A 16479-nucleotide genomic window follows, 5' to 3' on the forward strand; every position below is an offset into this window, starting at 1 on the left:
TTGCTAAGTTGTGTGTCTGACTCTTGCAACCACATGGACTGTAGCCCCCCAGGCTCTTTGGTCCATGGGATTTCCCAGGCAAGAATACTGGAGTAGGTAGCCGTTTCCTTCTCCAGGGGGTCTTTTTGACCCAGGGATGGAACCTTAGTCTCCTGTGTAGCAGGCGGATTCCTTACCATTGAGCCTCCTGGTGTTAAGTATGAAGAGGGAGGAAGAGTAGAAACCTGGTGAATATTGCCTAGGATCAGGTGACCAAGGTCAACATCAGTGGTAGGTCCCCATGATGGTATGGGCACTACATGGTCTTAAAACTCATCCCTTCAGTTTAACTGAGAAAAACATCAAGACAAGTTCACATTGAGGGAACAGATCAATCTTCAAAACCCAGTCATCAAAACCCCTGTAAATGAGACTCAAAAAGCACAGAGGAATCTAAGGAGACAAATGTGACGTGATACTGGGACAAGAAAAGATGGGAGAGTCTAGTAGGGAGTGGTTAACAATGTGTCACTGTTGGTTCTTTAGTGGGGACAAATGTACCAGATTAATGAGAAAATAATAGGGAAAAGTGAATGAATGTGAGAGAAAGTGCTGCTTTAGCTGTGAAGTGTGCTTTGGGTTTAGTGGAGGAAGGTGGTCCCCAGGCAGGAGGAAAAGTTTTAGTGTCAGCGCTTAAGCGAGGATGAGGTGTGAGGCGAAGAAGGGAAGTCGTGAAGTGAAGTGGAATTGCATGAGGTTGGGACTATCACGACCAGAGGATGGCCTGTGTCAGATGGTATCTGAAGTGGTTCAGTGTGGGCTTTGGGTTCAGGCCTCTCTAGGAAGGAATCTCAGTTAATGCCTTTACTGGCTGTGTGACTCTGGGTGGGTTACTTTAATCTCTCTGGGTCTGTTTCCCTAAGTATAGAACTAGTAAAATATTTTACTTCACGTTGTTGATTGGTATGCAGAAGGCTCAATCAATGCTAGTTCTTATGTATCTTAAGCCTAAAAGGAGTCAAAACAATCCTCAAGCATTTAATGGCAACACCTATCCTAGTTTGCATCTTTATGTATTTGCAATATGGCTAACAGCTTCCCAGGTAGCGCTGGTGGTAAAGAACCCACCTGCCAATGGAAGGTGACTTGAGGTTTGATCCTTGGGTCGGGAAGGTCCCCCGGAGAAGAAAATGGCAACCCACTCCAGTATTCTTGCCTGGAGTATCCCATGGACAGTGGGGACTGGCGAGCTATGCAGAATCGAACACAACTGAAGCAACTTAGCACCCCTAACATTTTACAGAGGAGAAAACTTCTGGGACTGAAGCAGCCCCAGGGTCCGCCTCAGGAGCTGTCATGAGAGAACTTGGGCATAGGATTCGCGTATTTCACGCCCAAGGAAGGCAGGAATAGGGATGCAGGACTTCAGCATCCTACTTCCCAGCTTCAGGACCCCGGTCAGAGGAGAAGGGGCGGGGCGGTTCAGGGACCGGAAGTCGGGAGGCCGACTTCCGTAAATTTGACCGACGTTCTTTACAGCCAATCAGCTGTGGGAGGCGAGCCTGTACTAAACGTGAGGCCTCATTTTGGTGAGGAGGGCCGGACGCCCGTGTGCGGGGGCCTGAAAGGAGGCGGTGGGCGGAAATTCACGAGCGGTGTGTGTGCTGACCAATGGGCAGTGGGATCCACCTCTCGGGGGCGGGCTCTGGCGGGCGCGGTGACGACGCAAAGGTCTGCGCGTCGCGGCGGCCGAGGCGGCGGTGCCTGAGGACGCGGCGCCCGCCAGCGCGGCTGAGGGACAGGTCCGCGGTGCGGGGCCGAGGGTGCGGAGCGGACTTGGTCCGAGGATGCCGGGGGAGGGGATCCTGGGGGACTTAGTAGGGGGGACGTTTGGGGACCCGTGGGATGACTGGACGGGAGAAGGATCTGGGCCGGGGCCTGTGAGGGGCGTGGCGGCCTCTGGGACGCTGGAGCCGGGACGTTAGTGGTTGGGGGAATCTTGGCGGCGTCTCTGAAGGAAGCCGTAGGGGTCTGCCTTGGAGCTTGTGAGAAGGTTGGGGGCGAAGGATGGAGGAGACTCAGATGTGACCCTTTGCGGGGTTCCGTTGAGGGTGTGGAGCTTGGGGCGGGGGCCTTTGAAACTTGAAAGTGGTGTCTTCGAGGAAGGGGGAGGAGGAAGTTAACTTTGCTAGCACGGCGGAGGTCAGAGGGAGCAAGAATGGGTTAGGGCCTTGGAGGAGCTTGGAAGCCATTGTCCAGTTCCTGGGAAATTCAGGAAGGCGGGGGTAAGAGATGGGGTAAGCCCAGCGCCACAGAGGGTCTTAGAGACCAGCCGAGGAGGGGAGGGCATGTGGGGGCAGTGGGTAAGAGGAGGAGGGGTTAAGCTTGCTGAGGGACAGGGAGATGGGAGTGTGTTGGGAATCTGGCAATCAGGGTGTCCTAGGGTTTGGGGTGTGAAGAGTGTGGGAGAACTTATAGGAATTTGGGGGCTGTGGATGAGATTGGGAGAAGCCTAGAAGGAAGAGGCAGAAAAAGACTGGGGTGTTGTGTGCAGAACCGCAGATCTATGGCTCCTGGGAGTTACGGGGGTGTAAGTGGCACAAGCTGGGCTAACACTGACCCTTGGGGCAGTGTGGTATCTAAATGAGATGACACATGAAAGTGCCCCGCCCACCAAATGCAAGTGCCTTCCACTGGGAAGGTGGAATTTCAGCATGGTGGATCTGAAACCTATTTGGGGGATGCTGATCGATCCTTTGACCCAGAAGTAATGACTGGCATCTCAGTCCTTTGCTATTTCTCTGTCTCCTCCAGAGTCACTGCGAGAGGACTCCGTGAGATACTATTCCCGGACCACTGACCAGGTTTGTACTGGAGTGGAAGACGCTGGAAGGCAGACCGACCACCATGTCAACATTCAGGCAGGAGGATGTGGAAGACCACTATGAGATGGGAGAGGAGCTGGGAAGGTGAGCAGTCACCTCTGATGGGGCCCCGAGGAGGGGAGACCCGATTCACTGTGGGGTCTTCTTGGGTATGTCCTCTCCTCCTGTCCTTTCTCCTGCTCTCCCCAAGCAGGGATTCGTCAGTATGCACTGTGGGATGAGTTTGGGCTTTGGAGGCAGCCAGTCTGGGCCTGGAATTCTTGTTCCGACATCCCCTGTGCACTTCCTTTGGGAATAAAAACATGATCAAGTCCAAACAGCACCTAATATAGTGCCTGGCCTATGGCATGAGAGCAGTAGATGTTGGTAAAGGTCTGTCTGTGTCTTTAAACCTCTCTTGTGGGAGGCGGTGGAGCCTCCCGGGCCTCCTGTCCCGGCCCACACCCTGGCCCATTGTTAGCATTCTTGTGGGAAAGAGCAGAGGTTTCCCAATCCAGCCGGGCAGCTGATTTCCTGCCAGGCCAGGCCTGGGAGCGTCCCCTGGGAGCTCTCCAGCCTCAGACCTGCCAGCCACCATCCTTTTTTCTGTCGAGCCTCAACCCTTATTTGGTGAGTTTGTTGCTGGCTGGCCTTCCCGGAGCCGCCTTGGCCGGCCCGATGATATCACCAGAAGGGAATGTAAATAACTGAGCTGTTCATCAGGCCTTTGCTGAGAGAGCCTGTGGGGCTCATTTGGGATTCTGAAGTCCCTCCTTTAGGAATTTCCTCTGGTAGAGCGGCAGGGAATGCAGACCATCTCCTCCACCCCCACAGAAATCTCAGACTCTATTATTGAAAATGTTAGGGCCTTCTGCTGAGAGTAGCTGGGCAATAGTCAGTAAAACTATCATATATGTTCTGTTTAACCCATTGATTTCACTCATAGGAGTTAATTCTGTGGGTATAGCATATACGTAGACCTAAGATCTAGGGATGGGGAGAGTCACTGTAAGGACTTTATGTGAGCAGAAGATGGGGTCTTTTCAGTGACCATCACAGCACCACTACCTTGTCAACAGTATATTATGCAGCCATTAAAAAGAGCATGGCAACTTATATAAAGACATTTTATTGAAATTCTCTAGTAGCTGTCAACTTTAATAATTTTATTATAATGTGTTTTATTTAACCTGTTAGGTCAAACTATTATCATTTTGGTTGTCATTCATTATAAAAATTATTATTATTTAAAAAACATTTATTTATTTGGCTGCTCCAGGTCTTAGTTGCAGCACTCGGGATTTTTTTTAGTTGTGGCATGCGAGATCTAGTTCCCTGACCAGGGATGGAATCCAGACCCCCTGGATTGGGAGCATGGAGTCTTGGCCACTGGACCACCAGGGAAGTTCCTATAAAAATTTTCAATGAAATAGTTTACCACCTGTTTTTGATGTGAAGCCTTTGAATTCGGGTGTGTCTTGTATGCTCACAGCACACTTCAGTTTGAATGGGCTGGACAGCTTCCGTGTGGCCAGTGGCTGTCATCATGGACAGTGCTGCCCTATGTAATGATCCAGAACATTCTTAGAGACACACGAGGTAAAGGATTAATGCCCCGGAACACAGTGCATACTGTACTGCAACTGTAGAACTTGTAGATGTTGTTTGGCCATCTGAGTCCTGGGCTGTTTTTTGTTACACTCCCATTCATCTGTGAAAGGCTCTACCAGGCAGGACCCTTATCATCCCCATTTTGTGGATGAAGAAACTGAGGCTCAGAGCAGGAAATCAGCTTGCCCAAGGCCATGTAGACTGAAGGTGGCCAGGCAGGACTCAGGCCTTGAGACTAAGCCCTGCTGATCGCAAAGCACAGGTGTGTTGGAGCCAGAGGTGGACATCTGGCTTCTGCTTTGAGTTAAGCCCAGCCTAGTTTCCTTGTCCTGGGAGTCATGGGCTGAATAAAATGGGAGTGAGTATTTTTGTGTGGATGTGTATGGAGGGTTCTCCCAAGTCAACTCACCTGGGCAATCTTGGGAGATGAATTAGTCTGCGGTTGGTCAGTGTGGACGTCAGCCTGGTTTCTGTGTCATGGAGTGTGTCTGCATTTGTCTCCTCGGGCTGCTGGAGGCTGGACGTCAAAGATCAAGGTGTCGCAGGCTTGGTTCCCTCTGAGGCCTTTCTCACTGGTGTGTAGATGCCCACTTTTCTCCCTGTGTCCTCACATGGTCTCCCTCTGTGCGCATTTGTGTCCTAACCTCCTCCTCTTATACGGACACCTAACCCTGTTGGTTTAGGATCCACCCCAGTGACCTCTGGCTTCGTTGGTGGCTCAGTGGTAAAGAATCTGCCTGCCAGTGCCGAAGATGCAGGTTTCATCCCTGGGTTGGGAAGATTCCCTGGAGGAGGAAATGGCGACCTGCTCCAGTATTGCCTGGAGAATCTCATGGACAAGAGGAGCCTGGCAGGCTACAGTTTATGGGGTTGCAGAGAGTCAGACACAACTGAGCAACTGAGCGCCAGTGACCTCATTTTTACTAAATTACCTCTTCAAAGGCCCTAAATCACAATAGTCAGATTTGGGGGTCATAGGGATTAGGATTTTGGGGGACACAGTTTAGCACTAATAGTGTCTTTGTTTCCTTTCCCATGAACTTTTTATTTTTAAAGAGAATATATTATTTATTTGGCTCTGCCAGGTCTTAGTTACAGTTGCAGCACGTGGGATCCTCGAACCTCATTGCAGCATGTGGGATCTAATTCTTAGACCAGGGCTCCCTGCGTTGGGAGTGCAGAGTCTTAGCCACTAGACGACCAGGAAGGTTTCACCTCCCCCCTGCCATGAACTCTTTGTTAGTTTTTTGGTTCATCTTAGAATAAAACTAGAGGGGAAGAAATCCTTGTATTTGAGAATTAGGACACACATTCAGGCCTAGAGTGTTCCTAATAGGCAGCAAACACTCGGCATTCGATGTCATTACTGTCAGAGTGTCATTGTGGGATGGGAGGTGGACCTGGAAGAATTTGCTTGGTTGATGTAGGCAGAGGGGAGAAGGAAAGACATTTCAGGAGTGAGGAGTGTTAGCTAAGATGTTGATGGGGGCAGGAGCACAACGTACCCAGGGGACTGTTGTGGTGGATTTAAGGGATTGGGGGGAGGCCTGATCAGGGACACTTGACATTTCTCATCTGACTGTGCTCTTGGCTTTTAAACTAGTGTATGAGTTTCCTGTTGCTGCTATAACAAATTACCACAATTTAGTGGCTGAGAAGAATACCCATGTTTTACGTCAAGGTCTGGGAGTCAGGAGTCTAAAATGAATCTGTTAGGCTGGTCCCTCCGGAGGCTCCTGCCTCTTCCAGCTTCTAGAGGCGCCGCATCCCTGGCTCGCGGCCCCTCCTTCCATCCTCACAGCCAACAGCGCAGCATCTCCCGTCTCTCTCTGCCTCTGACCCTCCTGCCTCCCTCTTATGAGGACCCTGTGATGACACTGGGACCACTGGGGAGTCCAGGGTCGTCCCCATCTCAGGGGCTTTAATTCTGTCTTCAGAGCCCCTCTGCCCCATGAGGTGACATGCCCATAGGTCCCGGGGATTCAGATGTGGACCATTATTTAGCTCACCTTGATTGGTGATAATTTGCACTTCCCACCTGCCTACGTTGACCTTACCTGCCTGAGTGGGCACAGAGCATGTCTGCAGCAGCCTGCTGTGGTGCCTTTGTGCCTTGATGCTCACGTGTAGAGCGGCTTTAGATGCTTGCCAGCTGTACCTGGTACTGAGTGTCCTAGTAAGGTCCGCTTACTGGGTTCCTTGGGTTTTCTGAAGACCCAACTGGCTGGGCAAAGAAACCCTCACTCATCTGTCTCTTGTTCTGCCTGTCCTGTCTGTGCTATCACCAGCTGAGGAGACCCCCCTGTCCCCAGGGCCCATCTCTGCTGCTCCTTCCTCTACACACTTGGTCCCATTTCTGTGAGTTGTCACATAGTCACCTTGTCTCCTTTCTCTTGACCCCTGGGGGTACCTGGTTGAGGTCTCTTGTGTGCCTTCTGTCTTAGACTTAGTCTTTACTTTCACGTGACCCAGTGACCCATAGCCAGTGGGCCACATCCAGCCCTCGCCTAGTTCAGTATGGTCCACTCATGAACGTAGGATGGTTTTTTACTTTTTTAAAGGGTTGTAAAAACACACACAAATTGTGACAGAGACCATATGGCCTGTAAAGCTTAAAATAATTATCCTCTGGCCTTTTTCACTCAACTCCTGAGTGAAAGCAAGTTAACATAGCTAAGTTCCTAGACAGCAAAAGAATTTGGACATTGGACAGCTCCCTGGAGGACAGTAAATAGTTTCTCTCTTTCTCTTCAAATAACGGCTGTCTTGAGATATAATTCACACACCATACTGTTTACTTTATTAAACTGTACAACTTTACGATCTTCCATATATTCACAGTTTTACAACCATCACCATTAAATAATCTCAGAATGTTTTCATCATCCCAAAAGGAGCCCAGTCCCCATGGTCAGTCACCCTCATCGCCTCCTCAGCCCCTGACAACCAGAAACCCACTCTCTGGGATGTATACACTGATTATACACTGAGTGTCCTTCGGCATCTGTTTCTCTCACTGAGCATCATACTCTCAGGGTCCATCCACATTGTAGCAAGTGTCAGGGCTTCACCCCTTTTCAGGACTGAGTGATGCTCCTGTGTGTGGAGGGACCACATTTTGTGTATGCTCTGTCCCCTGATCGGCATTTATCTCTACCTTATGACTGCTGTGAATGATGGTGCTGTGAACATTTGTGTACAAGTTTTTGTAGAGTGGAATTCCTGGGTCTGAAGGTAATTCCATGTTTTGCCTTTTAAGGAACCTGCAGACAGTTTTCACCACAGCCTCCCCATCTGGCTTTCCCCCTAACCGTGCACCAGGCTTCCAGTTTCTCCATAGCCTCCCTCCTCTCTTGTTGTGAAAACGTGTGTGCTTCTTTCAGTCTGAAGCTGTTTTGAACTCAGTGGCTTTTTATCTTTTCTTAGATTTTAAACTGTGATGAAATGTGCTGTGAGGAGTTGAATCATATAGAATCGTATCAAATATTAATAAAAAGAAAAAACCCCTCTTCACTGCCCTCAGTCCGGCTCTTCATAGATATCTGCTGCTCACAGCCGGGCATGTGTCCTTCAGACCTCTTACCCGTGGCAACCTCTTACATGTCAGCATACCTCTATATGTGGGATAACATGTACCTTTCTTTTTTTTGATTAATTAATTAATTTTTGTCTGAGCTGGGTCTTCGTTGCTGTTCAGGCTTTCTTTAGTTGTAGTGAGTTGGGGCTACTCTCTAATTGTGGTGCATAGGCTTCTCATTGCAGTGGCTTCTTTTGTTGAGGAGCACTGGCTCTAGGGCACCTGGGCTCAGTAGTTGTGGCACTTGAGCTTAGTTGCCCCATGGCACGTGAGATCTTCCCGGACCAGTAATTGAACCTCTGACCCCTGTATTGACAGGCGGATTCTCAACCACTGGACCATCAGGGAAATCCTGTACCTTTCTGTTTTACCCAGGATAACCTCATTCCTTGTGTTCCTCTGCTGCTGTCTTCACTGAGCAGGTCTTCATGGGGGTCTGTCCTCTCAGCGCCTAAAGAATCGTCTTTCAAGACTGCATAAAATTCCACCTGACTTGCCATGATAGGGTCCAGCTTCATTTTGGTAAACATGGAACCATTTTGGTTCTCTCACTGCTGCACACACTCTGGGCAGCCCCTGTGTTCAGTGCCAGTTTGTGCTCACGTGGAGCACTGCTGCCAGGGGTGCATTCTTGAGGTGGTTGGGACGCACTGTCCTGGGAAGTGGCCCAGGTCCCCAGAGTCCTGCGTCTCTCTCAGTGCCTGCTCCCTCCTCCCGTCCCTTCCATCCCTGCAGTGGACAGTTTGCGATTGTGCGGAAATGCCGGCAGAAGGGCACCGGGAAGGAGTATGCAGCCAAGTTCATCAAGAAGCGCCGCCTGTCATCTAGCCGCCGGGGAGTGAGCCGAGAGGAGATCGAGCGGGAGGTGAACATCCTGCGGGAGATCCGGCACCCCAACATCATCACACTTCACGACATCTTTGAGAACAGGACGGATGTGGTGCTCATCCTTGAGCTGGTCTCAGGCGGCGAGCTCTTCGACTTCCTGGCCGAGAAGGAGTCGCTGACCGAGGACGAGGCCACCCAGTTCCTCAAGCAGATCCTGGACGGTGTCCACTATCTGCACTCTAAGCGCATTGCCCACTTTGACCTCAAGGTAGCCCACTGGGCCCGCAGCACAGAGTCAGGGAGGGGCCTGGCCAGCGTGGGTGAGGACGGGGCTGAGAGGGTCCACTTCCCTTCTCCCAGGGTGTCCCTGCTGGGGGCGTTGAGGAGATGGATGGCTCTGGGCTGTGTGGAGGGGTCAGCCTGCATACACCCCACATGCTGGGCCGGGCCAGTGCTGTTCCCTGAGACATGGGGCCAGCAGCAGCAGAGCCCCCTGCCTTCTCCCCCCACCAGCCAGAAAACATCATGCTCCTGGACAAGAATGTGCCCAATCCACGGATCAAGCTCATTGACTTCGGCATTGCCCACAAGATCGAGGCAGGGAACGAGTTCAAGAACATCTTTGGGACCCCAGAGTTTGTGGGTGAGGATCGGGTGGGCCTGGGGGCACTGGAGCATTTCCAGCTGGCTTAGGGGGAGGCAGGCCCCCCAGACCTCAGGTTTCCCATTGTGCCCTAGCGCTGAGCATCGAGGACTCAAGGCCTGGGGCAGTCACCACCTTGGCTTTCCCTGCCAAGAGCCGGCCCTGTCTGCGGGCTCTGCTACTCCTCTGGGCCGTGTCCAGGGTGCCCCCTTGGGCACATCCGGCACCTGACCCTGTCTCCCTGTCTCTGCAGCTCCTGAAATCGTCAACTATGAGCCCCTGGGTCTGGAGGCAGACATGTGGTGAGTGAGGGTGGTGGGTCCAGGGCCGCCTTTGTTGCTTCTCCTCAGGGAAACCTCCTCCTGGTCTTGGAGCCATGGGGCAGGGGCAGCACAGACTGTTGTCTTAGGACAGGGGTTGCTGACCTCTCCAGGCCTGTGAGCTAGGAAGGGTTCTCAGATCTTTGAAGGGTTGTTAAAAACAGATGAATGTGTGACGGAGACTGTTTGTAGCCTGAAAAGCCTGAAACACTCACTGTCTCACCCATTACATTAATAGAAAGAGTTTGCCAGGTCTGCCCTCAGCCACGGAGGCCTCAAGAGGCTCCACATCTGCGTGGTCTGTGGTGCCTTTGTGCTGTGTCTACCCTGCCCACACCCCGGCCACTTTGAGTCTGGACAGGCAGCCATGGCCAGAGGTGCCTGTGTTCAGTCCTGAGACCCTTGGAGCAGAAGGCGGGACTTGGTGGAGGCTGTTCAGACCCTGGAGGGAGAGGGTCCCTGGGGCTGGACAGGCCTGCCCCCCACCTGGCTAGACAGTCTTGGACTCTGGGGGTTGGGGTGCTGAGCCTGCGGCTGAGCTGACCCCATCTCTTCTATGTGTTCTCCTCCAGGAGCATTGGCGTCATCACCTATATCCTGTGAGTACCTGCCCTCCCAGGGCTTTGCTGGGTCAGGAGGAGGGTCGGGAGGCTTCTGTGCAGGGGTCACAAGTGGAATGCAGGACCCTCAGTGCGCTGACCTGTTGCAGTGCTCAGAGACTCTGGATGGATGGACAACTGCGTGAGAGTGTGCAGGAGAGAGTGTGTTCAGGAGAGTTCCAAAGACAGGGCCTCACCGTGTGAAGTAACCACGCGAGGCTCTGGGCCGGGACTGTTGTCCCCTCGTCCTTGGGCTGGCAGCTCCTCGGTGTGGTGGAGTTAATCACAGGCCTTCGGAGATGGACTCAGCCTCCAGCCCCTCCACTTTCTGGAGGTTGGAGGCAGGATGAAAGTTTATCCCTCTGACCCCACTGCTCTGCCCCAACTGGCAGCCCTCTCCTTAGGGCCTTTCCACAGTCACCTCATTGGTATCAACTCAAGTGTGGCTGGAAGGGGCTTGTCATGAGCAAGAAAAGACACTTCTTTTATCTCTATTCTCTGGAGTTGTTTTAGGAAATGAAACAAAGACCAAATATAGCAATAGATGCTCCTGCCTTGGGTTTTAGGAAGTTACAAGGGTTTTGTGTGCCTGCAGTTGGGAGTGAAAACCAGCTATACATATTTCTCACCTAAAAAGTCACAGCATCACACGCCCAGATCCGTGCAGGTTGGTGGTGTGGCTTCAGCGCAGCACGCTGGAAAGACACCTGACGTCTGCGGTGTCCGCCAGGACCCCCCAGCAACCCCCCCACCCCACCCCCAGTTAACCATTTTGCCTCTAACTGCTAAGGGCTTCAGGGAAGGGGCTTTGAGACCAAGCCCCTAAGACTAAGTTTATGGGGATACTTTGAGGTTTTGCAGAGATTTTGCTGACTCATTTCAGCACCCGTCACTGGCTGGGCAATGGATTTTCACTGCCTCTGGTTGGCGGCTGGGTGCATTTGTGCAGGGCGGCTGGGGGCCTAGCATCAGCCTTCCTTCCCATCTGCCCCCTCCATGGGCATAGCGGAGCTGGGTGCTGGCCTGGGCAGCAACCTGGTCATGGAGTGACCGCAGGCCCGTCTGCCCCCCTGAGCCTGGTGTCTGTCTCCTAGCCTGAGTGGCGCGTCCCCGTTCCTGGGTGAAACCAAGCAGGAGACCTTGACCAACATCTCGGCTGTGAACTACGACTTTGACGAGGAGTACTTCAGCAACACCAGCGAGCTGGCCAAGGACTTCATCCGCCGGCTACTTGTTAAAGACCCCAAGTAGGAGCACTGGGCCGGGCAGGGTGGGCCAGGCAAGTCCCCCAGAATGGGCACTGTGGCCGAGGACAAGTAACATGTCTGTCTGAGATGCCACTCCTGTACCTGGGAGTCGGCCATGGCTCCTGTTCTGGGCGGAGATAGCACAGGGAGGCCTAGGCTGGCCCTCTTTCGAAGCTGCTGCTTACAAAGCTTTTCATTTGTTGCCAGTGTTTAGGATAGGAGGTTTCATATAAAATTCTAAATTAATGTTTGGTTTTTTCTCTAGAAAAAGCTAAATATGCTGGCAGCACAGAGCTTTCATTCACCCAGAGGTGCTTCCATGGGCTAGTCTTCCCCAGGCTCCTCCTCTGGGTGTCTCAGTTATGAGACCCCAACATTAGGTGTCAATGCTGTTAGCGGAAAACATGGAAACCCTGGAGTCCACATTCCCAAGCCCCTTGATGGGCTCCTTATGGCCAGCCAAACAGAGTGGGAGACCTTAATTGTGCCTCTACTGGCACGGTTATTTCAGGAACTTGCTGCTGGGCTGCACAGTGACTTCAGGGACCAGGTTTCAGGCTAGTGGCCCAGGGGAGATGCCCTGAGTCAGCCATAGGTGGGGCTGAGAGCCAGAGCCCAGCGGGGAGCACGTGGACCACCCTTTCCTGCTCTGTGTGGGGAGGACAGTGAAGGCGGCACACATGCAACTAACCAGTTCTGGGGGCTCTTCCAGGAGGAGAATGACCATCGCCCAGAGCCTGGAGCATTCCTGGATCAAGGTGAGGTGGTGGGGCTGCCCCCACATAGGCATGGCAGTTGGGACCAGCCCCTAGCATGGGCGAGGGTCCCCACGGGAGTGGGCCCAGATGCTGTGGGCATAGGGTGTATGTCAATGTAGTGTCAGAGTTGTCTCATTGAACTGTTGGCTGGAGTCCATGGCTCCTCTGCACACAGCAGGGTGCCCTCCCCAGAACTCAAAGTGTTCACCTCCAGGCCGAGGTCAGGCTTGGCAGCCTCAGTCAAGGGTCAGAGAGTGAATACTTTTGGCTCTGTGGTCTCTGGTGTTACCTTGTGGTCTGCCATCAAGTCTCAGCTCAACCAGTGGGAAAGCGCCAGGACCATGTGTAGTTAGATGGGCCAGGCTGTGGGCCAATATAACGTGAGCGGAGGGCCAGACATGGCCCTGGGGGGCTGCCCTGCTGGCCCTAGTCCAAGGTGCCCGTTCCTCCCCTCCTCTCCCACCGCAGGCCATCCGGCGGCGGAATGTGCGGCGGGAGGACAGCGGCCGGAAGCCAGAGCGGCGGCGCCTGAAGACGGCACGCCTCAAGGAATACACCATCAAGTCGCACTCGAGCATGCCCCCCAACAACACCTACATCAACTTCGAGCGCTTCTCCAAGGTGCTGGAGGAGGTGGCGGCGGCTGAGGAGGGCCTGCGCGGGCTGGAGCACAGCCGGCGCCTGTTCCATGAGGACCTAGAGGCGCTGACAGCCATCTACGAGGAGAAGGAGGCCTGGTACCGTGAGGAGAACGAGAGCCTAGGCCAGGACCTGCGGCGGCTGCGCCAGGAGCTGCACAAGACGGAGGCGCTACAGCGGCAGGCACAGGAGGAGGCCAAGGGTGCCCTGCTCGGGGCCAGTGGGCTCAAGCGCCGCTTTAGCCGCCTGGAGAACCGCTACGAGGCACTGGCCAAGCAAGTGGCCTCCGAGATGCGGTTCGTGCAGGATCTGGTGCGCGCCATGGAGCAGGAGAAGCTGCAGGAGGGGGAGTGCAGCCTCCGCTAGGGCCGCCCAGGATGCGGCATCCTCGGCCCTGGGAGGCCCTGTCACCCCGATGTGGCCCAGGAGCTGGAGGCAGGATGTACTCCATGGGGCCCTGGAATCCATGGCCTAGGGAGGGCTTGGCCCGGCTTTGCCCCAGAGGAGGTGGCTGGTCTTGGCCTTCTCTGCACCGCCCGAGTGCCCCCAGCCCAGCCCCTTCCTCCCTCTTGCAGCTTCACTCTGGGGGCATCCATGGCAACATCAGCTCAGGACCTCTGGGAGGGGGCAGCACATCCATGATGGAACTGGCCATGGTGGACACACATGCCTCACACCTGCCCAGGGTTGGGCTGGCAGCCTTCATGTTCGGAGCCTGGTCAGCAGCCTCAGGCTGTCCATGTGGTCCAAGTGTGTGGAATCTGGTGTGGGGGCATGGGGGGTGTCTGTGAATGGCATGGGGCTCAGAACTGAGGGGGAGCCTCTGCTCGACACCCTGGCTCCTCCACTCTGGAGAAGAGAAGCTACTCCTCCAGAGTCAGTGGTGGAAGGGCCTCTGATCCAGCTCTCCAGATCCTCCAGCCCCTCTTGGTGCCCCCAGCCCTTGAGGAGATGTCAGTCTGGGGGTTGTATTGGGGGTGGTGGTGGTGGGCACAGGGCCTGGGTGCAGTAAAGGAAGTATCTACAAGGCCGAATCTCCACTTCTTGCCGAGGCGGGCCTCCCGTGGGGAAGGGGGTGAAGAGCCTTGGGACCTCCCCTTCTCTCCAGTTCCCTGACAACGCTTAGAGCCTTCAGCAGGGTCCCAACCCCGCCTCATCCCCAGCCCCACCCCATCATACTCCCTTCGCCAGTGCTGCCTTTGCACCAGCAGCTCTCTAGTGGGCACCCTGGAGTAACTGCTCGGGGCCTTGTTTCCAGCATCGCCTGCCTGGGGAGCCCCAGGGTCCCTTCAGCCTGCCCCACCTTGCTGTGCTCCGTGCAGCTGCTGGAGAAGGCGCCCTTAAGTCGTCTCCGTGGCAGTGCTGCTCTGTGCCACTAGGTGCTGCCCTGCAGCGCGGTTCAGAGAATGTGCCCTAAGAACCAGGCTTCAGCAAAACCTGGGTCCCCAGCTGTGGCCATGCTGAGCTCCCGTGGAGCTCCCTGCTGCCATTGTGTTAATCCAGGGGCCCTTACGCAGCCCCCCGCCCTTAGTCCGAGAGGAGTCCTCACAACAGAGGCCAGCCAAGGACACATGCAGGGAGGAGTGGGTGAGAAGGTGGGTGGCACTCCAGCCGTGGCCCCGGTGGGGCTCAGACCACAAGACCTGTGGGGCCGAGGAGGGCATTGGAGCCTGGCTGTGGGGCTGGCATAAAGGGGCGGGGCGGGCCCACTGTGTGCCTCTCACAGGCACCATTGTGTGACACGCCTCTGAGCATGTGCCTGCTGCCAGCCTTAAGGAAATAAAACCCGCTTCCCTGGTTCCTGCTCTTCTCTGCTTGGCTGGGATGGGGGTGGTCTGCCTGGCAGTTAGCTGGCACCACGGCCTCTGTGGCCTCTTGTGTCTTCTTTCCTCTGTCGTTGCTGGCCCCCACAGCCCTGGGGGGTCTTGGAGGCTGCCCCTATTTTGGGGCTCAGCTGGGGATGTTTCTGAAGAGCTGGAGGCATCCAGGCAACTGGAGTTGGCTTGGAGGGGTTTCCTGTCCCTCTGCTTCTCCTGAGAGGCCGTCAGGTCACACGTGGGCCCCCTGCCTGCTCTGGGCCTGCGTGGAGGAGGTATCCTTGCCACTCCTGCCCCCAGTCACCCAGACTCTGGGTCTGGAATGTGGCTCCGAAGAGGGTCCTTCTGACCCACTTCCTCCTTCCCAGTGGCCTGGTCAGCATTCTGTTCCATGCATCTCCCTATTCCCCCTCTTTTAAACCAATTTTAGAAAAATTGAGAAGACTATGTAAAATTTATTTTTCATCCTTTTTTTATTTGGGGGTGTTCCTTTTTTTGTGGCCATGAAGCACAGCATAGGAGATCTTAGTTCCCCAATCAGGGATTGAACCCGTGTCCCCTGCAGTGGAAGCACAGGACCCTAACCATTGGACCACCAGGGAATTACCTGTCTTTGATCAACAACTTCCACTTTGAGAGTCTCAGTAGATTTCAGCCTGTGGCATGGTCGAACCCACTCAGGGTTCTCCAGTCGGTCCGTGATTGTCCTCCACGGCGGGCACCTGGTGTTAGCCCTTTGAGACAGGACTCTGAGCAGCACATCCCCCTGTGATTCATTGCAAAATGCAGTCAGCCGGTGGCAGGAAAGGGGCGCCCAGTGCGGGTGCCACCTGGAAAAGAAATGGGCTTTCATGCAGTGCTGGAGGGCCTCCAGACCCCAAGAGGGATGAGCCAGAGGCCCCCTGCAGGCTCCTGGGCACCAGTGAATAGCATTCAGCTAGCCAACCTTTACCCAGTTAGGCTGTCAGGGAGATAACGGTCCCAGTCTTTCTGATTAAGGCTTCCGGATAGAATGCACAGCCCCCTTTGGACTCACACCTGCCCTTTCAGAATCCAGAGCACTTCTGTGCTGAGGGCAAATTCCCCAGCGTCTTCAGGGTCCTTGCTCTGGAGATGACCTCTACCCCCTGACCCAGGTCATCTTGAGTTGCTTTCTCAATCTGTTGGCCAACGGCACAGGGAACCACTGTGTGTTCACAAAGCACCTGCCAGTGTCTCTGTCCCCACAATCATTTACTAACAGCATTGACCCTTGGCAGAGCCTGCAGACCAACGTGCTGTGATTTACCTTGTCTGGCAGGCAGGCCCCCAAGGAGTCCCCACTCCTGCTCCCTACTCCCTTGAGAGCAGGCTGGCCTCCTGGCGGTTTCTGACGACAGGACGCTGTGGAGGTGCTGGAGGTCACGTTGGTGGGTAGGCTGCACAGACTGACGTCCAGCTGACTTCATCGCTGACTGACGTGGTGAGCTTTGTCCATGTGTTGGACAGGCCCATGTGGCAAGTAACAGCCAGCGGGCAGCAAAGCCCACCAACCGTGTGAGGGGTCCTAGCCGTGGGTCCTTCCCCAGTCCAGCCTTCGAATAAAGCCCAGCCTGGG

At 54.3% G+C, this 16479-nt stretch overlaps 1 protein-coding gene across 3 annotated transcripts; it reads left to right on the forward strand.

Annotated features, from left to right (window-relative positions):
• The first annotated feature begins 1559 nt into the window (after positions 1-1559).
• On the forward strand, positions 1560-14864 carry DAPK3 (death associated protein kinase 3). Of its 3 annotated transcripts, none has more exons than XM_043911961.1 (9): positions 1560-1634; positions 2794-2948; positions 8767-9127; positions 9373-9502; positions 9756-9804; positions 10395-10421; positions 11516-11668; positions 12381-12426; positions 12895-14864. In XM_043911961.1, the coding sequence occupies exons 2-9, from the start codon at positions 2887-2889 to the stop codon at positions 13429-13431; spliced, it is 1365 nt and encodes a 454-aa protein (XP_043767896.1). In that variant the 5' UTR covers positions 1560-1634; positions 2794-2886; the 3' UTR covers positions 13432-14864. The 3 variants fall into 3 exon arrangements, with proteins under 3 accessions (XP_043767896.1, XP_043767894.1, XP_043767895.1); XM_043911959.1 differs by having other exon boundaries at positions 1625-1781; XM_043911960.1 differs by lacking the exon at positions 1560-1634 and adding an exon at positions 1672-1802.
• Positions 14865-16479: the final 1615 nt, after the last annotated feature.

The sequence above is a fragment of the Cervus elaphus genome, chromosome 9 (genome assembly GCF_910594005.1).
Source record: "Cervus elaphus chromosome 9, mCerEla1.1, whole genome shotgun sequence".
Taxonomy (NCBI): Eukaryota; Metazoa; Chordata; class Mammalia; order Artiodactyla; family Cervidae; genus Cervus; species Cervus elaphus.